General features: G+C 32.5%; 1 protein-coding gene across 1 annotated transcript in view; it reads left to right on the top strand.

Annotated features, from left to right (window-relative positions):
- Positions 1-1,215: 1,215 nt before the first annotated feature.
- The window catches only part of LOC123536670 (neuroendocrine convertase 2-like), a 34,007-nt gene continuing 10,356 nt past the window's right edge, over positions 1,216-24,866 (top strand). The window contains exons 1-4 of the mRNA XM_045320019.2: positions 1,216-1,613; positions 22,055-22,159; positions 22,546-22,731; positions 24,239-24,347. Coding sequence (XP_045175954.2) covers positions 1,422-1,613; positions 22,055-22,159; positions 22,546-22,731; positions 24,239-24,347 — 592 coding nt within the window. The 5' untranslated portion in view covers positions 1,216-1,421. The remainder of the gene's footprint in view (positions 1,614-22,054; positions 22,160-22,545; positions 22,732-24,238; positions 24,348-24,866) is intronic.

Here is a 24,866-nt window from a genome sequence, read left to right as displayed (position 1 = left end):
AACGAATTAAAAAGGATACAACCGAACGATTACGAAGATTTTTTAATTAGGCGCCATGAAAGTTGTAGGGAATAGTCTCACTTTGAACAATTTATTATTTGTCATTGTAAACATTTATGTATGGTGTATTTGAGTCTAGTTATTCATAATAAATAAACTGTTCAACCTTTAACGTTTTAATTTAAGATTCATGTTAAACGACCATTTCTTTGCAACAATTGTGGAATATCTAAGAAACAGATGCAGTTAGCGTACAAAACCTAACGGAACGTTTTTGCCTTTGAAAAATTACTTTTTGTTTGAGAAAATAAACTGTTCGTCAGTTCGAGTAGGCTTTATATGGGAAACCTGAAGTCGGGATATTCATGCATCAATAAAGCTTATTCTCATGGGTTTGTATGGACGCATACATAATGTGCTTTTACTACTTTTTCCCATTGAGAATAAAATCTGAAATGCGGGAAGCTTGTCCGACTGCGTCTCTAAGCACATCATTAACTGGCATTGCATAAGGAATTATGTACTTCATGTAGAACTAATCTTTGTGTAATAGCTTTGGCATATTCATATAAATATTTAATATTTAATGTTAAATATTTCTGGTATCTTGAAGTGTGATCTATAAGTGTGATTTATAAAGCTTTATTAAGAACTGACTAGGCTATTTCATTTACTTTTATCTTAAAAGTTTTTTTTTACAAGATTCATCTATTTATGAATAATTTTCCTCCAAAAATTAAGAAAGAAAGACCAAATCCCCCCCACCCCCCAAAAAATAAACCAACATAGTTTAAGTTAAAAATGCGAGACTTAAAGAATTGTGAAATATTTTTAAGACATTTGTTCCGCTACCTTTTACAGCAGCACTCTAGGACATAAAATCCCATTTAATCTCAAGTAACAGCATTAATTTCATATACAGAGAAAATATAAACTGTCATGTTCCGTCAAATTCAATACAACAGAAAATCAGATTATAATACAAAATGATCGCTGTCTGACCTGGAACTGTCCACTGATATAAATGCTTATAAATACAAGAAATCCTGCGTCATCGGCTACGGAGATCGTTAGTAAATCGATTTTCTTCTTCCCAATTGTGCTTCTGTGTTCAATTGTCTTCAAATATCGATAACTGCTAGCGCCGAAGCCTGACACATTCTCTATAGCAGACCCAATGCGCATGCGTTCTAATGGAATTGACAGATTCCAAAGACGTCAATAGTCACGTGGTATGCTTTAAGTCAACTGCTAGATGACAACATACTGTGTGTTAAATGACATTAATTCTTTAACAGCAAAGGATCAAGGAACAGTAAATAACCTTTATATGTTTTAAAGAAAGTTTAGGATTAAAAATCGAACGAAAAAAACGGATCACTCTAAGAATAAAACATACAGGTCGCCACCATTTGTTTGAAATGGTGGAAATAGAATCATGGATTTCCAGAGCCTACTGTATCGTCTTAAGTTTAGCTTGTTTCAGTATTTTCAGCTTGACATCATGTGATCAGGAGATCCTTACCAATTCCTGGTTGGTGGAAATCACCGAGGGGGGTGAAAATGCTGCCAGGGATATCGCCAAAAGATCTGGATTCACTTATGTCTCACCGGTAAGGCATTGTTTTCTTTTTATTTAAAAAAGTGTAAATAAAGTCGTTTGTTATAATGTTTACTATGGCACATGTTTTTCATACCAAATGTAAATATGACCAGTTGTAGAAGTTAGGGACTGAATCAGTTACATACAGTGACTGTTTTTTTCCCGGGTTCGAGCACTGTCTTTACTGTATTGAAATAAATACTGTTAGATAGCAGCCAAAAAAAAAACTTACCGCCGATGTAAAATGTTTTAACTACATTACAGTAGCAGGATACAAGTATTATTTTTAGGGTTGGATGCCTTTCAGTAAATTTCAATTTCCGGCTGCAAAATTTTATTGTTTTTAAATTAAATCCTAAAATAGAAGCAATATGCTGGTAAACTTACACGCTCCTTTTAACTTAGAACTTCCTACAGTTAGCCTATAAATAATTTATAATATGAATTTTTAACTACATTTGTTAATTAGGCTCTTGATAACATTTCAGCATTACAGTAGCTGGATACAACACCTTAACACTAAAATTACAGAAGCATATTTCAATTTCCGGCTGTACAGTCTTACAGTCTTTGAAATATATCTCAAAATAGAAACAATATGCTGGTAAAGTTATACGCTCCTTTTAACACCTAATATAGAACTTCCTGCAGTTAGCCTATAAATAATTTATATTTTCCTAGCAATCTAATTATGCCCCCAGTTAACCATATAGCCAGACATGTTTTGATGAGATTTTCCTTTTTATACAGTAACAATCGATGATGGTACAAGAAAATTGCCTACAGTTGATCGATTGAGCAAATACCCGATTGATTACAATTAGCGTCCAAATATTATATGACAATAGTTAGGAGCTCCCACGATTTGATCATAAACGATACAAAGTGATTTGCATGTACAGCAATAACAATTTCATCTATATTATGAATAATTGATCAGTGTTGACGTTTGACAAAGGCAGTGATAGTTGATAGTTATTGATGTTGATATAATCGGATAATTTCGCCATTAACCCGTGTTATTTTAATATAGAATAATCCATTAACAATGCCGTCATAAAAGTGATCTGCATCTTTAAGTACAACTTCATTGATCCGACAAAACAGATTTTGTTTTCGTTTACGATTTAAAATAGAACTTGAAACACTTATATGTGTACTGCACATCTAGGCGCTTGTCAATTAAGCACATAAAACACCACCAACACCACCAGAAACTGCTGTAGCAACGACAACAACAACAACAAAACAGTATAAAGGTAAAGAAAATTAAAGCATTTCACAAAACATGTACAGCATATTTAATATCTTAGTATAATGATAGTGAATAGGAAAAATGGTTCAACAAAATGGTGAATCAACGCTGTACATAATATTATATACTCTTATTAAAATGAAAGGGTGTAGTTAAAAGCAAGTAAGTGAAGTAATACCAACCAAGGCGCCCCACGTGTTATAAGTTTTCTCAGGTTGACAATATAAGTGTGCGCTATTCGTTATATTATACCGGAAACCCAATCCTAAGATATTGAACAAACTAAAAAATTAGCCTTAAAATTGTTCATGAGCAACAAACACGCATTTCTTTTTAATTCATTATAAGCGTATACAGTCAGTTGCCTGTGCGCCGGTACACGTATTTTGACGGATGGGTGATATTCGACTTGAGGTAGTTCAAAATGTAGCATTCATGTATATCATAAATAAATCCCTGACTTAACATTGTTTTTACTTGAGGTGTAGTAATATATAGCATAAAAACAGTATTCTATTTTCTTACAGTAACTGATATGTAACGTAATAAAGATACATTTGCTAATCTGCGTAGTGAAAATGCATTAATACGCAAATGGAAAGCAGTAATGCATGACAGACAAAAATGTTGATTCCAATATCCTGCAGATGTGAGGAAACTTCTTTTATTTGAGATATGTTTTGAAATTAAATGAAAAAAAGTACTAAATAACCGTCGAACATTTCAGGAACTGTCAGGCATTCAAATAAAAAAAAAAACAACAACAAAAAACAACAAAACACTACGATATACAACATAAAAGGCAATGCAAAATAGTTCATTAAAGGGTTAAATTGTTTTTTCTCGTTGTTATGCATTTATATACCCACACACACTGAATAAAGCCACGAATGTTAAATGTGTGCGTGATAAAGCACGCTTTACACATGCATAAACATAAGAAAAATAATTTTACCCATGTCATTCCAAATAAACAGGATTCATTTTTAAGTGGTTTTGTTCTCAAAACCAAAAATTTCAAAACGAAAGGAGAACGTAAGATTTACACCAGAAAATGGCTCCTCTACCTTTATATTTCTACAGTTATAGACAGATGTCATGTTAACCAATTTGCTTTTATTTAATTAATATCGTATCTAAAAACATGCCATATAAAGCACAAATGTCTGAATTCAAATGAAACACATTGTTCCTGAATCACTACCAGTACAGACATTTTCGTAAGTGTGTGTGAATAGAAAACGACCAGAAATTGGAGTTTCATCTGAAAATTCTTTTATAAGCAAACATTACTTTGATAACGTTTGGGATAATGACAGATCAACACTGCACCCCAATAGCTATCATTTATTGTAAATCGAAACAGGGTTGCTAATGAGCGATTTTTTTTCAGCATTCTTTTTGCACAAAATAAATGTACCTTTACCAAATGGTAATTCGAATACATTTTGTATTTATAGTGTCAGTATCTCAATACTAAAATAACACATTTCCTTAGCTAAAAGATTAAATGATTTTTCCGCCGACACTGGCTATGTATTCTTAAAATATTTGGACCATAATACAAGTTGAAATAGGCGTCACTATGAATGCAGAAATGACGAACGAGAGATTCTTAAAATAAGAAAGTCTCGGCAAAATCAGTCAGATTTCTTAAATTTTGGAATTGTTTGTTTATAATAGTATTAATCTAAGTATTTTTATGGCTTAACGGTCCTAGCGTGCAACCCAAATCACTTTTATATTCATACGCGTAATTCATAATAATCTCCGGAAAAAAAAACTGCAATAACTTTCTTATTTCTGATTGTGGGCTCTCATTTTCTTACTTAGACCATTTCCCATCCGATAGTTCTGGTACGATTAAAAGTTTTTGATACTTTTTTTACATCAAAAAATGAGAAATAGATGCAAAATAGGTTTATTTGGAATTATCATACTATTTTTTTCTGATGTTTCATACATGAAAGCCCTGCCTTTTAACACTTAGATTAAACACAAAGCTATTTCAGGTTGTTTTTTTCTCAATATGTGCGTTTTTCGGTATTTCAGTATGTGGTCATTCAGCATAGAACATCAGAAAAATAATAAAGTTATATACTCAAAGAGAGTTTACAATAAGAAACACGTTTTAATGAAAAAGTATTTTATAAAAGTTCCTACTATTTCGATACTAATTATAGTATACGATTACCCGGTTCTTATTACAGTTCATCCAGTACTTGGAAAACAGATGTCGAAACCTAATTATACCAGAGATGTGTAACAATGAAGCAATTTTATACCTTGTCATTTTATTGAGTAACTAATATAGACACTAGCGATTTGGATACGATGTGGCATGATGTATGAATTTCCAGAATTGAGTGGACTGTCGCCGTGACAACCGTTTTAGGGATGAATCTTTTGACATAAACAATATCATGATCGAAGTACATTTGTTGTATGGTTAATTGCTAATAGTTTGCTCCTTTCCATTTTGATCTGTAGTTATTCCTTTGAAATAGGAAAACTGTTAGTTGCATGTGATGCCCGCTGCACAGATGGGTGTTTTATGCCCATTGCCAATATAAAATTTATGCTTCATAAAATGACTTGGCATGCAGTGAAGATAAATCTATATTTTTTATGCTTTAAATTCTGGAATACAATGCCCAACAATTTGAACAACGGCCCGTCAAGTTTAGTTTCTTAAAAGTCAGCTTTTATCAAATTTACACCCATCCTTACCATTGAAAGAGAGCAAAGTACATGTCTTGTTTTACACAACATTTTTGCTATGAAACAGGGTGGTTATAATGGCCAGGAACAAGTTACACAGCAATATAAAATGTAAGTTTCAACAATCTAGTAATATCACGATCAGTCCCACAAATAGTTAAAGACAGTCGCACCCTGACGCGGATTGGTGGCACTGAATAAACTGTAGGGTATAGTCAAGTGTCTAGCCTGTTAAAATCATTTAAATTTTATAGACGGAATTTGTATTGTTCTACATTGTATCTTACATATCTACATGTGAAGTGACCTTTTTTCAGTTTTATCATGTCTGAAAAGACAGTGAGAAATTCGTAATTCACTTACTGACACATGAGATTCCTCTTCAATATTTGTAGTCTTTTGATTTGGATACAGTTTTAAAGACAAACTTGTATCTATTTGGTACTGTTAAAAGAAATTCAATGGAGTTTTAAAATTTACTGGAGGAAGTCTTAGATATTTTGGAGTGAAGCTGTGAAAAATTTGAAGTTTCACATCATTGCGAACCAATTATAAACCAAATATACGTTACCTAAATAATACTTATTCATTTTAACATGATCTCACTCACATTTTTATTGACAACTAATGATTCGATATAGCATTGTTCACCGTCCTATATTACCAGTCAGCTTCGTGATTATATACTACGTACCGGATAATTTTGAAAATTGAGTACTGTCGCCTTGACAACCGTTTTGAGGATGAAACAAATGACGCATTTAATGTCATGGGTTCAGAGTTTGATAAACATGTGGTTAAGAACGTATTATTTAATCTCAGCCATGAATTTGTTTTGTGGTTATTCCTTGAAAACGTGAAAAACATCATTTTTGAAAATAGGTTAAATATGCTCATAGATGAAGTAAAAGTCTTGTCCATAGGTGAAGTTAATGCTAGGTCGATGGATGAAGTAAAAGCTATGTTCAAGTTGCATTCGAATAGGATTTATAACTTACTTTTTATTGAAACAAAAATATCGCAAAGAGTATTTTTAGCAAAGAGAATAAACCATGTATGATGGAGTTTCATCTTATTATAAGCAGAAATTAACGACTTTAATAAGAGTATCAGTAGTTTAATAGGAAATATTACATTACCTTTTATCTTGTTTCTGGCGCTTGTTTCTGTCCTGTTGAGGGGTGTCAGACTCATCCCTCCTCCTTCTTCTACCTCGACCACGCGCAGACATAGCTAATACCGTTTAGCTTTAAACAGGAGCAGAGAGTTTCAAAGAAACCGATTGGTAGGAGTGTAGTTCTTAAAGCTAAAGATTTTAAATCCTTTATCCGTCTTGGTGTTTTCTTAGCTTTAAATAGGTCAGTCTACCGTTCTACTATTGAATGTTTAAAATGTCTGACACTTGCTTTATTGAAAAAGTAGGGTAATTATTTATTTTGGGTTAAAAGCATTAAGGGGACGCAGACATTGAAATTAGAAAGAAGTAGGTGGGGTATGATAAAATTTATCTGCAAAAAAGTACAACGTTTCGGTACATGAAATGGGCACTGTTTCGACAGTTATTAGTACACAAAGGAATGCTAACTAAATTGAAGATGAAAATAACTCAAGTTTTTGTTGAATTACATACGACTCATTGTGAACATTCAAAATCCACAACTAATGATTTTTGTGTGAAAATGATAGCACTTTACCTTGCCAAACATTTATCAATATCCTACAGATTCTAATATAAAGAAAAAAAGTTAAATAAGTTCACTATCTTTATTTTCAGTTTGCATACTGTAAGCAAAAAACAAGGAAGGCCACATTGCAAAACTAAAAGAGTATATTCCCCTCAATACATTAAACGATTATGGTTGCAGAAGTCGAGTTGCTTGCAATAAGGGCCTAGAAATGATTCCATTATTAATTTTCAACTTGGTATTCACGAAATACAATGCACATAAAAATCGAAACATATTCAACAAACTTTTGAAAATGTATTTTCTTAAAAATCTTTAAAATATGGTATGAAATTTGGTTGAGAGGTCGGATCAATGTGAATACGTGCAAAATAACTTTCAAATCTCATTCACAAAACTTACTAATACCAAACAGCAGAAATGTCTATGATCAAAACTCGACAAAAAGACAATTATCCTCACTTTTATGCCATTTAAAATGCGTCCTTGAAATCTCCACCATACGTTTAATTACTCTGTTTCCACGTGTTGCACGAGACTGCTGTCATTCACGTTAAAAATCGGGGTCAGACAAGTTGTAAATGCAATACCATCTAAACATAATTAATTCATAATGCAGTTCAAGGAAAACTTAATCTCATAATGTAATGAACAAGTAGAATGTTGTATTAGCAATTATACTTACACTGATCTGGGCAGCAGTCAGTTTATATGTGACTTTATTAATTAATTTTGTATTTGTTATTGTTGTCAAAAAGTATAAGGGAAGTGCCTCATAACTGAACGCGAAAATGACTTCGATTCGGAAAATGGTCCGCTGTAAGTAATATTTTTTTGAGGTCCATAGAAATTAATAATTTTCAGATATTGAAGACTAATTTTTTGAATAGGATTCATTATTTGATAAGAAGTTATAGACATCGATAGTTTCTTAAAAATTATACACGTGCTGACACCTATGTTGTCTCCCGTTGTATCATTAGAGTTACCGTTCATCCAGCGCAGTAATACCTTTTGCAGTGAATCACGGATCGCCGAGAAGTCGTGGGAAAATTAAAAACCATGTAAATAAACTAAAATGAACCACTTTTTCAAGATCAATTTCAAGTTATCGACGTTATGTATTTAACCCACCAGACCAGTGTAGCATCTTAGATACCTGTACTAAGGTATTCGTTTCGTAGAATGTCATGTTATGCCCTTGCAATGCTAATCCCACTTTGATCTTTTTTGTTCACATTTTTTTTCAATGAGAAAGATGGCGTTGATCCCGAGTTGAGATGACGGGGCTTTAAATTTTTACCTGTTTAAGCAAACCTGGTAGGTTAGAAAGAAAAACTCAGAAGTACAATATTCTTTGTTACACTGGTATTGTACAAGACCTGTTTAATATTTGTGTTGGATGTACTTTAACGAAGACCTCTGTTTTCTTATTACATTCATAGTACCAAATCAAACAACAAACAACAAACAAATCTTTATTGTGATTTAGGCCTCCGGCCCATACACCATCAATCATATACATTATATACATATATACAAACATAACATTTACATACAACAACTCTTATAAGGAATAATGAAGTAAATATTAACTATTTATATCACTCATGTCATAAAAAGCATTTGTTTTGAGAAAGAGGTTTGTACATAATTTCTAACTTTTTAAAGCTTCAATACATGCCTGTCCATGTATCTTGCCGAAACGAAATAAAGAAAATACATGGACAGAATAGATTAATATCTGTACCGTTGTTACTATGCCCAACTATCAGCCTTGTCAAGGCAAGACCAATATCTTGGCTATAATGAAAGTAATGCTTTTCCATAAAATAAAACTTATACAAAATATAAATACAATAGTTATGGCATATGTAAAACATACAACACAAAATTTAAACTATCTCTATCTCAGACAGCTGTAACTTTAAAGCATTATATATATAAACTGCAGTATTTTTAATAATATTTTCATTTTTGGAAGCCAACAAAATATTAAATTTATAAACATTTGGATTTTCATAGAATTTTTTTGGTATGTATTTTTCTCGAAGTGTTTTATACAAAGGACAAACTAATATAAAATGACATTCATTTTCAACAACATTTTTGCAATAAAAACAAAATCTCCTGTCTCTGTCTATACCAAAATAACGACCTTGTTCAATCATTAGCGGATGTGAGGATATTCTCAAAGTACTGAAAGCATATCTATATTTCTTAATATCTAATATATCAAGATAAGGTTCATACATAAAGGTTGTTTTAAAGTGCCTATAAGAGATCAACTTGGCATTATTATTACATTCTTCCGACCATTCTTGTAAATATTGATCTTTTAATCGCTGCACATACTGGCATACAAATAATTCAGGGTTCTGACAATTCTGATTTTCCCAAATATACCCAAATCCATTTCTGTATAAATTTAATCTTACATTCGTTACCCAATTTTGGTAACCAATACTATCATAATAATATAACATCTGATAACATTTCTTAACATATCTATAATCAGGCATATTTATTATCCTGAGCCAATACCTTATACAACGTTTTGATGCTATAACATGCATAGGATATCTTTCACAATCACCAGCAACAGCTGCATTACAAGATTTAAGAGGAACTGACATAAACCGTTTACAAGCATACATTTGTACCTTTTCAATTTCATACATATAATCTAAACCCCATATTTCAGATCCATATAACAATATTGGGGCTATTTTAGCATCAAACAACTTAAAAAATGTAGTTTTCGTCATAGGCATTAAATGATTCAAAGATGATAAAAGAGACACTAAGATCCTTTTTGCTTTACAAGCCATATGATCAGACATTTTATACATAGAAAGTTTACTGCTAAAAAATAAACCTACATAACAAAAACCGTTAACTACTTGGATTTTCTCCCCATTATATAACCATTTTTCATGTCTTGATAGATGCCCACCGTTCTTAAAGACAATTATTTTTGTTTTCTGAATATTTACACACATTTTCCATTCATGACAATAATTAGATAGTATATTTAACTGTTGTTGCAGACCATTTACTGTATCTGCAGTTAGAGCAACATCATCAGCAAACAGTAACATTAAAATCTGAATCATATCTGGAGTTAATTGTATACCAGAGAGGCCACTTTCATCCATAGCAACATATAATTCATTTATAAATAATGAAAAAAGAACAGGGCTTAAATTACAGCCTTGATGTAGCCCAATAGGGCAGTCAAATATGTCACTACACACAGTTCTGTTTCTTACACAGGCCTTAACTGAATTATATATACTTTTTATAGAATCTAGAAGGTGTCCTTTGACACCATATTTTGACAAGACAGAGAGCATTTTTGGCCTATCTACACTATCAAATGCTTTTTTAAAGTCAATAAAAGCAACATATAGCTTTCTTCCTTTTCTGCATAAATGCTTGTTTGCAAGTGAATATAAAATAAAACCATTATCTATTGTTGAGTACCCAGAGCGAAATCCAGCTTGTGCTTCTGTGATTTTGCTATAAGCATTAGTAAAAAATGTTAGTCTTTTATTTAAAATACTCACATATATTTTACTCAAAATTTGTAGTAATGTTATTCCTCTGTAATTGTCAGGGTTATCTATTGGTCCCTTTTTGTATACAGGTATTAGGACAGATACTGACCAATTTTCAGGAAAAACGTTACTCACAAAAATTCTATTAAAAAGTTTGCGCAAATAAGGTAACAATACATTCACTGTAGTAATAAAATGCTCAGGTATCAAAAGACCAGCGGAGGATTTATTTCTCTTCAATTCATTTACAGCATAAATAATTTCTTCATCAGCAATTTCACCATTGAACAATACATTTTCAGAATCATCAGTGAATTCCAAATTTTCATTTTCATCAATATAATCATCAACACTGATATCATCGCTATTTTCAAAACCGGACTGAAAAACTGACTCAAAATGTGCTTGCCAATCTGCAGTTGCAATTTTAGGAATTGTATTTGGTGTATTCTGTGAAGATTTAATTTGACTCCAAAATTTCTTTGAATCTCGGACAGATGATGTAATAGTGTTAAGATTATTTCTATAATATTCATGTTTCTTTGCTTTACAAACTCTATTAAATGTTTTTTTTACTTTCTATGTAAGAAGTCAAATCATTAACATCTTTACTATATCGGAACTTCCTCAACAATTTATTTTTTACATTTCTGTTTTTTACACACTCATTATCAAACCATTTATTCTTATTACACTGTCTTTTACATTTTTTTACTCTTTTCATTTCTTTACAATTTTCTAAAATAAGACATTCAAAATTTGTTATGATATCGTTTATATCTGCTGACATGTCTGACAACTTTCTATCTAGTGAATCAAAATCGCCATTAAGAACACTATTTTCAATATTTTCATAGTACCTTTGCTCCTCATCTTTGCTATAAAATTTATAGAAAGTTGAATCTGATTGAGTGTTCTCTTGACAAATATTGTCATTCACTGTATTTCTGTTTTGTGTACATAATGAACATGTTACAGGTAGATGCTTAAAATTAGACATAGCATCAACACTAAAGTTACACATATTTATAAATATAGCTTTAGATGCAACAAAATAGTCTATAACGCTACATCCTACAGAATCAATAAATGTGAAATCACCTTTATAAGCATCTTTATCAACCCTCCCATTCAGAATTGAAACACCATATGTTTTGCAAAAGGCTATTAATTCTTGTCCTTGTTTATTTATAACTTTGTCACAGGACACTCTGTTTGTAGTAATTGTATCATTAAGAATATTAGAATATTCTTGAAATAATGGTACTTTTTTGTCTGACAATACAAAATCATCCAGCTCTGCAGTACGAGCATTAAAATCACCACATAAAATAAGGTCAAATTCATGTAGATTCTCCATATTAATAATTTCATTTTCAAGGCTCTGTAGTCCAGACTCTGACTTATTGTCATAGAAAGGTGATCCAACTGGTGGAAAATATATACACGCATATAAGAGTTTCTTCTCAAACTCAGTTACATGTTTATCTATTTCTAATATTACGCCATACTGAAAATCCTGGCTAACTTGTTTAACATATTTAGCCATATAGTCCCTAATCAAAACAATTACACCACCCATATTCCGACCACCTCTTTTAGATTTTATGGCTGGACATATAAATATTTTAAAATCATTAAAATATGGAATCACTTTCTGCACATCAGTTTCCCACGTTTCAATAAAACCAATGATATCAAACTTCTGGCAATACTTTATGAAATCAGCATCTGTCAGTTTGTTAGATAAGCCTTCTACATTCCACTCTAGAAAGGAAAGTTTTTTAAGATTGGTAGTAGGTATAGGGCCTTGACCTGATTCCTAGATATCAGTACTTATACTTCCATGTTTTTGGTTTGTATTCTCAATTACTGAGTTTATACTTATATCAGATCCACTTTTGGAGATTTTGCGCACGCCCCGTTTAAATATTCGAGTTTTAAATGCATCATGAGTTTCATCAGTATCATCTGTTATTATTTGTAGCCGCCCACCTTTGTAATAAGCTTTTTGTCCCTTGGCTCTCAATGATTTCAAAACTGTACGCTGTCTTATTGTTAGGTCATTTGAAATTCGAATTCCGTTATCCCTCAGCTCATCACGACCGTTAAACATTTTCAATTTCAGGCTGAAATCACTAAGTTTTATAAGCACCATACGTGGTTCATCATTATCAGTTTCACCATATCTCTTTGCAAATTTGATTTCTTTCCTTATCCGCAAAGAACTGAATATTACAGGTGTCCATGAGTATTATATCAATTTAGGAATAGGTTCTTATCTTCCCACCATCAATTTTTTTAAAAAATCCACCCCTTCCTCATTTCTGCATGAAGTATGAAAGTAGCAATATGCGTCCCTATAAAGGATGTCTTTTTCTCTCTATTTTTACTGCTGACATAGTTTTATATTTTAAAGCGCCGAAACACACATCAATACCAAAGAAATAACCAAGGAAATGAAAATCAGCAACATTTTGAAAATATTTAGTCTACAAATCTTTGGTTAAGTTCTATAGTGCTTTAAATTTTTATGACAGAACAGATAAAGCAGGTGTCAAAATAGAGAATTGCATAGCTACATATTAACTTGTACTGTCAGAGCCATAAAGGGAGGAAATAAGTAAGAATGGATTCAACAATACTTTCTAATATGTTGATCAAATATGCAGGTCTGCGAAAACTTTCACTGAAAATAGGAAATTACAATAATATTTTATGTTTACAACAAAAACTGTGGCAACAATATCATAACCAAAGTCCTTAATTCGCTTTAATATCAATTAATGAAGATACATTTTCGTTAATTAGCTAAAAGCAATTTAATATTCGTTGTTATACTATACTTAAATTAATTCTTAAAATGAAAATAATAAAAAAAATTTATATTCACTTCTACAGCCTTTATTAAAGTATAAATAACGTTTTCAATAAAGGTCATAGAAGGGTTTCATTTTTCTCTTGAAATATTTCCTATAGTTTAAACGTCCTTTTAAATAATTCTCATAACATTTTGCGATTTGAGTTGTAAAACAATTTTTATTCCATTCGTAATATAATATTTTTTTCAATAATTTTTTTAACTTGTAGATCATTAAATCTCCATTCACAAGCACGTGTCAACTTTTTTTAGATGGAACTCTTTGTAAAAAATACACACTATTGAAAGAATTGACAGACGAGTTTGCATTTTCCCCGCATGAAGTAATTTAGAAAAAAAAAATTGTCATTCAAAAGAAAAAAGACCACACAGATTTCTTGAAGAAAGTTACTCCTTTTATCTATCACTGAGATTTTTTGTTGATAAGGTTAGCATTTTGATATCAAGTTGAATGAAGCAAGGAGGGATGCAGCTGTTTGGCACGGGAGCAGCTGGTTTTCTCTGACTTTTACAGCTGTGTGACTGTCATACAATACGGTTTTCTTATAACAGCTTCTCAAATACAACAAGAATGGCGACTGAAGCTAACAATATCTTCTCAGTTACAGCGACTGACAAAATCAGTTATGTTTTTAAAGTCGCCAGGAGGAATGATTTTGCATTTAAATAGAAAATAAAAATCCCAGAAGCGATAAGGAGCCTTATCTTAATTGATTAAAGAAGATTTTTAACTGAGTGTTCCAGAAGAGATATTCTCTAAGTCATTGGTTCTACCGATTTGTTCGTGGAAGGTATTTTTTTAAATCAGTTTTTTTTAAATCTTAAATGCAGATATTGGTAATTACGAAAACTAGTTGGTATGAAATACGTGATTGTTATAATATCTAAATGTATCTGCTGTTCTGTTTAGTGGGGTCTCAAGATTAACGTGGAAAAAAAGCAGAAAAAAGGAAACACGTAAAAAACTTTGAATGGTATATTAACAATGACCAAGTTGAAATTGTTGATAACTTTTGCAAACTGGGTATTTATTTTATATATGCAAACAACATGAAAACATTTTAAAGTTCTCTCGGACCAAACCTCGAGAGTGTATAACAATTTACTCTCAGTTTTCAGTAGAGTCAACCTTGATACGAAAACCAAACTATCCCTTTCTGACTCCAAGGTTTTGCCAATTGTGTTGTATGCAGCTGAGGTCTGGGGAATTTATGATTATGAAAAGATCCATCTTAGATTTTGTAAACATATTTTGGGAATCCGTACCAAGGGGAAGAATATAAAGATTACTTCAGACCCTGCTTGCGGCTTCGCCTTTATATTTCGATCTTTTCAGATCGTTCATCACGACTTTTATGTTGTGTTATTGGTTATGTTTAGTTTTTCAGCCTGAACATTCGGCTTGAGCGGTCCAAGTATTTCCGCCTTCACAACTTTGGCTTTCAATGTTTACTTTTGACAATTTCTGTGATATGCAGGCTCCATATCTTGGGAACTCCTGTCAGAATTCTAGATTGTTAAGTTCTGAGGATTGGTTTTCAGTCTCATTGGTTGGCAAGTCCATTATTTTAACTTGGGACCATGTGTTGCTTCTGATGGAATTGAAGTATACAATATCATTGAAGGTTTCATGTATGCTGAATATATCTGCCGATGTCTCGATTTCATTTTGGTACTCGTAACGTGCGAAAATTCTGTCTAGAGGGCATGGACGGTAGCATACATTTCCACTAGCGTTCATGAACAGGCTCATTCAAATCTTCGTTGTTGTCGTGTTGGGCAACCTTTGAGGTTTCCACTTTTTAAACAATATTTGCGGTATTTAATTATTAACGGAAAAATTTGGCAACCAGTGCTAAAGTGCCCGCCAAAAGCAACCTATGTAATTAGCAAAGAAAGAATAACATACAAAACTTAGCAAAAGCATCACATTTCATCTCAATGATAAAGTCTCCTTTTTTTCAAGAGCATGCCTCGCTCTGGTAATAGACTGTCACCGGAATTTAAATATCCCTTAAGCGTTAGCCGTTCTATTTCCGCTCTTGTATACCAGGAATGATTAGTGATTTCATCAAGGAAACACCAGTATCTATCCGATTATGTGACTTAAACTCCGTTTCCAGTTGACATGCAAGTAGGGGAAAAGATAGACCTGTCTTGCTTAATTCTATATGTTACAGCTACAATATATGATGGATAAGTGATCAATCCCACATTATTATGTGCTGTCTTATAATCAAAATAGAAGGACAAGCGGAAGGAAGAACCAGCTGTAAAGCACAACGAAAAATGCATGCTTCCTAATCGCCTTCACAATATATTAGTACAATATAAATATCTTGCAATTTGGTTTCTAATTTTACAATTTAATGGAACAAAATTTAGAAACTGATTTTAATTTGTATATTGTACTGTTAACATAAAAAGTTTGAATCTATCCATGCCTGATGTTTTCTTGGATGAAATTAACGTTAATGATATAATTAACGTTAATAATATTGCAAATCTTTAATTTCTATATTTTACAGATCTGTTTACAGATCAGTTACGTATTACATTGGTTTATTTACTGTTCTGCGTTATGATGTCATACCAATGTATAAAATGTCCTCTCCTCGGATTAGCAGGATAAGGATTTACAGAAAGGTTCCATTTTATATCTTAGCAGAAAATTTCATTCAGATGACCTAGATTTGCGATTTTTTTCCTCCTCAATATAACGTTAATCAAAAGAGTTAGTTAATAAGACAGATAAAAAGCTATAAACCAATCTGTCCCAGATGAGTCGTTGCTACTGTGTTCGCCCACACACTCTCCTGCTTGAAGAAATTCTAGATAAAAAGTTGTATATTGATTGCCTGGAATAATTTGTGAATTTGTGACAAGCGTGTCATGTCAGCAGTGATTAAATATCTTTGTTCCAATAACCAGTTAGTGAATATAAACGATGAGTTCACATCGCATGCAATCTGCCATGTTGTCAGTTACTTTACTGCTTGAGTTTAATTCCCCTCGGGACATAACATTGTTTCCAAACTAAGTGAGCATTTCTACAAAGTGATTAAGTTAAGTGAACTTGATGTGAAGATTTTCGACTCCAACTGAAGACAATTTTCTGAGCATGAATATTTTACTATGAAACCAAAACAATATAATGGACATAACAAATGAAAATCGTTAGTTTGAAGATGATGGAATACAGACATTTGAATAGTCTTTATTTCTTTAATCAGTCCTTTTAGAAACTGATTTGACTATTTAAATGGCATCTATGATTTATGGAATTGTCTGTAAAAAGAGCAACTTTGAATTAAAGATATTGTGCTTGACCGGATCAGTTATCAATTATATTAAATGATCTTAATTTGACAATATTCATGTCTCTTAAGTATGAAATTAACATTATCTAAAAATTAGGCAAGGTTGACATAGGGAACTGATTTATTTGTACTTGCTTGAACCTCTGTAACTCAATTCGTGCCACTATCTCCCAGCATCGTCTTTGGTTCCATGACAGTATAGCGATCTTGTTTCACATAACATATTTATGAAAAAGTTTTCTTTGTCTAAACAGAAGTCACTTTGCGATTGGCACTAAAAACTTTGCAAGTCAAGTGACACGGATGATGATAACCCACTCCGTTATCCTAGTAAACGAATATAATACGTACAGTGGCATGCATAGTACAGAGAAATACCTAATTAATCTGACTGTAAAACAGACTTCAGAACATTGCGAAATAGGCCCAACACTATTGTTATATCCATCGATCAAAATCAGACGTAATTTAGCGCTCACCATGCGTCTTTATTTATTATTCTCAGAAAAAGGAAAAAATATCATGAGTTCGCTGGCCGCCTAACACTTTACTTGGGTTATCATCAGGTCGGGCAAGTCTTTGCTCATTACATAGGCCGGATTATTATTGCCTTTATGTCTTTTATTTGAGTTTCATTGCCTTTTTTTTTGGAATGGGGGTGGGGGGGAATTAAGACTAAAGTGAGGAATGTTTATATTAAATTTAATTTTGTAATGCACAGAGTTTCAATAAGGAATTGAAAATAAAATTACAACTGCTCTACTTTACGGTAGTTTTAGTGACAGGGGTCATTTTCTTATATTTATTTAAATAAAGTGAGTAGGTGTGTTTAAGTGACATTAGTTTCATATGTAAATGGTTTTCACGATCATTATACTTGTGAAGATGCCTTAAAATCAGCAGCTTCTGTAACATGAATAACAGATTCCTGGCTCCGAAGACAGGGCTAAAGTTTTTAAAATGACACAGATTGCTCAAAAAGAGAATGGTAATTCATTCATGTTTCAGTTTGCGAAAACCAATTGTAATGAGACTTTTTTCTCATTACCATTGCATCATACTATAAGATATGCATACACTTTGCAAGAAGTTTGGGAAAGGAGTCGATATGTGGGCAGTTTGGACCACTTTGACCTCAAGAATACTGAAACAGACATTTAAATCGTTTTCATCGGATACACGATAGAATAAACTTAAGATGACATGCGTAAATGTACAAGACATTTGCCCTTCTCTTCCCTGAAAATCACGAAAATTAGATCTTTTACCGGGATCAACGCGCTTTTACAGAATTTTCAATTTTACTATCCCTTACTGCCTAAAGTATTGAAAGTCCCGGTGAAGCTACGAAATTAGATAACTACCATTACCATCGCCTGAAACGTATGTTTGCCGAAAAATTACTCAGGACTCGCAACCAACGACTAAGGATTTTCAACCAGTATCTCAGACCTCCTAACAAATAAATGGATCCTCCCAACCAGTAACTCACACCTCCCAACATTAACCCTAGTTTCCCAACCAATAACACAGGCCTACCTACAAATGACTAAGGCTTCTCCTTCTGTAAAACTGGGGCCTCTTAACAAGTAACTCATGCCTGTCATCCATTATCTTACAGCACTCCGAGCCAGAAACACAAGCTTTCGAATCTGTCTGTCAGGCCTCCCAAGAGGAGAGGAATTGAGTTTTATCAGTTATTAGTGCATTCCTGTCAACTATTACTCTAAAGTCTTTGATAACATGTCTTATTAATGGTTAAGATTTTGGCTTTATTTATAACGTGACTGCTATATATATTTGTTATAAATATAGAATATATTAATATTTTCGATTGTTGTTTTCTCATATATTCATCAACACCTTATATAGGTTGTATCATACTTTAACAAAATGGTTTTTATTTCGATGTTAATGAGATGTGAAACCAAAATTTGTAGTCCTGTTTGGCGCCATATAACCTATACTGTGTTGGTGCGCCGTTAACCCAAATAAATAAATAAATTAACAAAATGGAACAAATATCAATCGGTCTTCAATGTATACAGCATAATTATTCAGCAGCTGGGAACTAACATTGATGTCTTGTAACTAAATATGCTCATCAAAGGTGTTTACTCCCACTTGCTCACCGATGTATTACTTTCACCCACGTTATTTATTGTTGCTTCAATTACCATTCCATGATCTGTTTATTCAGCACTATTTTCCGCATTTTTTTAGTTCCCTCGAAGAAGAAATCTATTCTACAATGTCATATAAAGGATATTGTCCTATGATACGTCTGATGATGAAATTAGGTAGCGCAAATCAGATTAAAGGCAGAACTCTTCAGATAATATAATCCGGAATTACTGTTTGAATCTCATATCTTTGAAGACCGAGTTGTGTCAGATATATTTTCCAATGTCTGCAGTGAAGTTTTACAAATCCATGTCAAACATTGACAAGTATATTCCGCCATTTGTTTGACGATTCCTAAATATGCAGAGGAAATATTTTTTTCTGATTTGAAACTCGCTTTCTTTAGCTACGAAGGTTACAAAACATTTTACATATATAGGCTATTACTAAAACATATACTTCAACAAAAGATTTTTTTTTCTTTTTAATGCACGTTTTAAACTGTATTGAATGTAGTACTACCTATAATAATGCCTTGAAATTCAGAACGCTCATCATCGGATTTACTCCCACTTTGCTTAAATAATTTACCACTATTACCCACGCGATTAATTGCAGCTTCTATTACCGATTCTTGTTACGTGTGTACAGTAGACGTTCATATTAATTTTATCTATCCCTCCGCAATAAAGCCATTAAAAGGAATGGTCCCATAATATGCTTGTATCAAATTAAGCAATGTAAATCAGATTAAAGCTAAACTCTTCAGAAAAGTTCTCGGTTATTACTTTAATCATATCTTCATGGAAAGTAACGGACGAATTGATGGTAGATATACATGTAATAGATTAGAAATAAAGTTTGCAGGATTTCTTTTTTGACATTTTTTCCCAAACTGACGAAATCTAGATTTTTTTTAAAGACTGTTATTAAAGACATATTTATGCAGCGATTTTTTAAAGAGTTTTTACCAAGTAGTGAGATCGTTACTTATGCATTTGCAATTATCACAAAAAGTCTCTCACGTAAACGAGGTTGACTCATGCATAGCGTTAGTGCAGGATCTTAGGTTTCTGCACTTTAATAAAGGAATACTGCATCTTGAAAGGAATGTTATTGAATTCCAATCTTCGAGAAAATGGTTATCTATTTTCTCGATCAAGTGGCGTTATGGCTTGTAAAAATTTAAACAGGCTTAATGGCTGAATTTACTCTTTCGGCATTTTATAATTAAATACTTTATAATTATAGCTTTCAAATTTATCGTCGAAGTAAATGGAAGAAGAAATTAAAATAATGGTTATCAGTAAAAGTAGCGATAGTTGTCTGAACTTGAAAATGAAAATGATAAATGCTTTCAGAAAGAATTAGTAAATGCACAATATATTATCTACTATGAGTCAAGAAACACTTGCTTCCAGGTTTTTTTTATTATGATTGTTAATTCCTTAGCAACGGTCGGAGGCCAATATCATGTAGAGAAAATGCATTACAATTTCAATGTCTATGAATGTGTTGATATGTCAGCATGCTGTTAAAATTAAGTTAATAGGAATTCGTTATTGTCTTGAATAAATGTGTACTAAAAGCTGTGCCTTATCGACTGTTCCACTCCTGATATTTGCAATACAACAGCTTGTTTTCTTTTTTGTTTGTCACACGAGACACCTCAGCAAGCTAGAGATATTAATGTGTGTGTCAGGTAGATTTTCAAACCATTGCTCGAAAAATCCTTTTCCTTTGAGTTTGTTATGCATTGGAAACGTAAAAAGGATCGTTTACTGTTGTTGGTCTTAAACAGCGGCGTCACCTTGTTTTTCAAGTTTTCATTTTCAATGCCAAAACACTATAGTAATAATGTAACTTGTTCACATGTAGTCTTTCGTTATCTAAAAGTTATAAAATTATGATTTGGGTAATTGAGAACAAATGGAAATGTAGTCTAAGTTTAGTTACTTCAGTGCACATTATTGCTTTTTAAATGTAAGAAAATTGAAATACCGTTTCTCATATATGTACCTTCAACAATAACAACATTTATTAGCAATATGGCAAATCACACGCCTTGAAAAACTTGAAAAGTAAAAATTATGGTTTGACAACATGCGTTACGGGTACTTAGGCTAAATCAGGCAGCTCATCAAGAGATATCAAACAGCTGATTTTTTTTCGTTTCATTGAATGTTTTCGAAGGTAACTTTCTGTGTTCTTACTGTTAGCGAGTTTATTCATTGTAGTAGTTTTACTAGGTAGAGGATAATAGAGGATAATTGACTTGTGAGAACGTGTTTCCGGCTATAATACACGGCAACAATGCAACGGTCATTTATTGATAAACAATTTGTCTGTAAATGATTCTAGAATTGGTCAATGTTACTGATTACCTGTAGGTCGGCAGGTATTGCCATAGACGACACAAACAGGCTCGATTACTAGATTCATTTCTGCTACATTAATGAATTTCAAACTGTTTACATACCATAATTGATTTTCGCCGCCACTTTTGCAACTAGGCTTGAACTAAAATTGCTGACGAACAAATTTTCTTTTCCATTATACTAGAACATAAGAATGCTGAAATCCCATTTTCCTTATTGAAGTTTGATCTTAATTTGTTGTTATTTCCCCTTACATTTTCTATATTAGAAAATAATCAGTGTTCCATGTTATTAACTGCTGGATCTTTTTTAACAATAATTATTGCAAATAGATTTCCTGATTGTTGTTCCATCATTTCAAGAAATGTATACAAACATGCTGTAATGATAATACGTACATATTATGCTATGTAATGAAGATATACATATACATATACAGATAAAGTTACTTTATGGCATATTCATTGACCGGATACTATACATAAGAAGTGCATTCTTATTGTACGGCATATTTTGTATCATTTCAGGTGCTTGGGTCCGATACAGAGTTTCACTTTTTACACAATGCTGTTCCAAAGTCAAGATTTAGAAGAAGTATACTACACACGAGGAAACTTAAATCACATCCATTTGTAAGTTCATCAATTACCTACCATTCGTTACTGCTGTGGATCTTATTTCGGTTTTAAAAAGTTTCAATTAGATCAATAAACCAGCTTATATATTATAATTTGCTTAACCACATTATTTCATAATTTGTTAATTAAATAAGCTTCTTTTATATAAAAGAAACGGAAATGTACCTTTGTAGTTATGGCACCTTTTATCCTATTTCACTTGATATGAAGATATGCTTAACATAGTATAAAACAGAGGCTTTGTAAAGCTAATTTCTTGTCGATTATATACAGATATTCCTATAAAAAGCATAGAAAACTATTATTGAAATACCTCTGCATGTGCATGTAAATGTACGTTCAAAAGATAAACAATAGTTAGAATAAAGATTGTATTTCAGGTAAAAAGGGCAGTTCAACAAACAGGATTTTTACGATCAAAAAGAGGATACAAGCCGTTGAAAGGTGTGCTACTGTCCGATCTAAAGCTTACAAACACTGGTTTAGATCAGCTTTTAAATGATGAAAAGGATATCGTTGTATCAAAGGACCCAACAGATCCCTTATTTGACAAAGAATGGTTTCTCGTAAGTATGCAGAGCTGATGTTTCTCACAGAATGTCAAACAGTAAATCTCAATAGTATTCAATTACATTTTCAGTAGTATTCATGTTGGCGTTTAGCAAACAATCTTAATCTCATGGAGAGTAACGAAGTACTTAAAGTAAAAAAGAACACTAGCTGAAAACGGTCAGATTACTGTACTGTGCGTTAGGACTTCGATTTTGCGTTAGTCACACCAAAATGAATTGGGCGAGATGACTAAATTCAAATTATGGACACCATAGTTGCAGGCACGAACATGTATCTCAGTAAATTAAATTTTATACCGTTTTAAGAAGTAATTTGATAAGATTACTTCAGCGCCTCAAGAGAATGTTCTCAATATGTCTTTGAAAAGATTAAAATAAGATGCCTTAAATTGCTGAAACCGTTGATAATCTTCTTCTCAGCAATGCATTAGTTTTGATATTTTTCATGCATATGGTTCTTTATTTAACTCTATACGCCTCCTTATTTTGTTCCACCGTAGAAAGCTGTTTAGTAAATTACATTTGCCTATCTAACGTTTCTACTTTACAAATCCATGAAACATTTCGTGTTGCTTATAAACAGATCCACACTGTTTCTCTGAAAATATTATTGCGGTATAATGCAATTACATGAAGGCGTCATGGAAATTTCTTGCTCCCAACAACCATCAATCACCTAACAAATTGCCCATTCTCCTTCAGTAAAAATTGTGGTCGCGTAGCTTTTTAGATAAAAGAACATACATATCTACATATTTTCTTGAAAACGTTAAGGAGACAGACTTTTCTGAGCGAGCAATGTTCAGTTCGCCATAAAGTTATCTCCTTAAGCTCGGTTATTCACTTTTACTTCTTCTCGGTAATTGCCCTTCCATTAGCCTTAATGTCGGTCACATTCTTGGTTTCAGTAAGTAATAAGTCCGCCACATGAAACTCAGATAATGTTATTGGCCACAGAGCACGTCTTCAAGGACATGTTTTAAAAACGTTCTCTAGTTTATCTCAATCAATTTCTTCAGTGTGTTATAATACGCTTTGTAACAAAATCTCTTTTTGTTACAATATCAGTGTTTTCAGAACCTACTTATTACAGTGTTATCTAGAAATACCCGTAATAATAATATTCTATAAAAAGTGTTACGGCTAAAGTGGGATAAAAACAGTAATGTGCGTAAAGATTTTGAATCATTTGGAAACTGTATATGTACTAAAACTAAACAATTTTGGATTATAATTTGAGAATTTAAAAAAACCTGAACAAGGACAATTTTACGTTAGAGATATTAGTACATATCTTTGTACATGTATATATATATATATATATCATCATATCATGTGTAAAATAATTTGAAACAACAAAACGAATTGATCAAATGAAATAGGGAAATAATTTTACAAAGGGGATCATTCCACATGAACGACCCAGGATGTTAATAAATATATATGTCAAAAACAAATTTATACCATATTTTGTAAATATTTTGCTTTTCTTTTTTTACAGAAAAACAGAGGTCAGTCTGGTGGAATAGCTGGTCTAGATTTAAATGTTGAAGCAGCCTGGGAAATGGGATTCACAGGAAAAGGGGTCACCACCGCTATAATGGACGACGGTATAGAATAATTTACTTCAAACTTTTGCTCTGTTCTTTCCGAGTCGTCTCGAGCATTCATTAATGAGCCGCACCATGAGAAAACCAACATAGTGCATTTGCGACCAGCATGGATCTAGACCAGCCTGCGCATCCGCGCAATCTGGTCAGGATCAATGCTGTTCGCTAACGGTTTCTCTGACTGCAATAGGCTTTGAAAGAGAACAGCATGGATCCTGACCAGACTGCGCGGTCTGGATCCATGCTGGTCGCAAATGCACTATGTTGGTTTTCTTATAGTGCGACTCATTTGATCTTTTAAACTTAATGTACTATTGAATATAAAGTAACAAATAAAATTATCTGGCTTCAAAGATTTGTTCACCATGCTTTAGATACATTATATTGAATCAAATATAATCAAAACCTCGAGATGAGTAGTGGGGCTGGTTTATCATAAATATGACAATGTGCTTTATTGCCGCTTGTTTGGCTGAACTAGAGAACAGTTGCATTTTCAGTATACCATGTCGTTTTGTG

Source organism: Mercenaria mercenaria, chromosome 1, assembly GCF_021730395.1.
Source record: "Mercenaria mercenaria strain notata chromosome 1, MADL_Memer_1, whole genome shotgun sequence".
Taxonomy (NCBI): domain Eukaryota; kingdom Metazoa; phylum Mollusca; class Bivalvia; order Venerida; family Veneridae; genus Mercenaria; species Mercenaria mercenaria.
The sequence above is the reverse complement of the archived record's forward strand: the minus strand, read 5'-3'. Positions and strand labels throughout refer to the sequence as shown.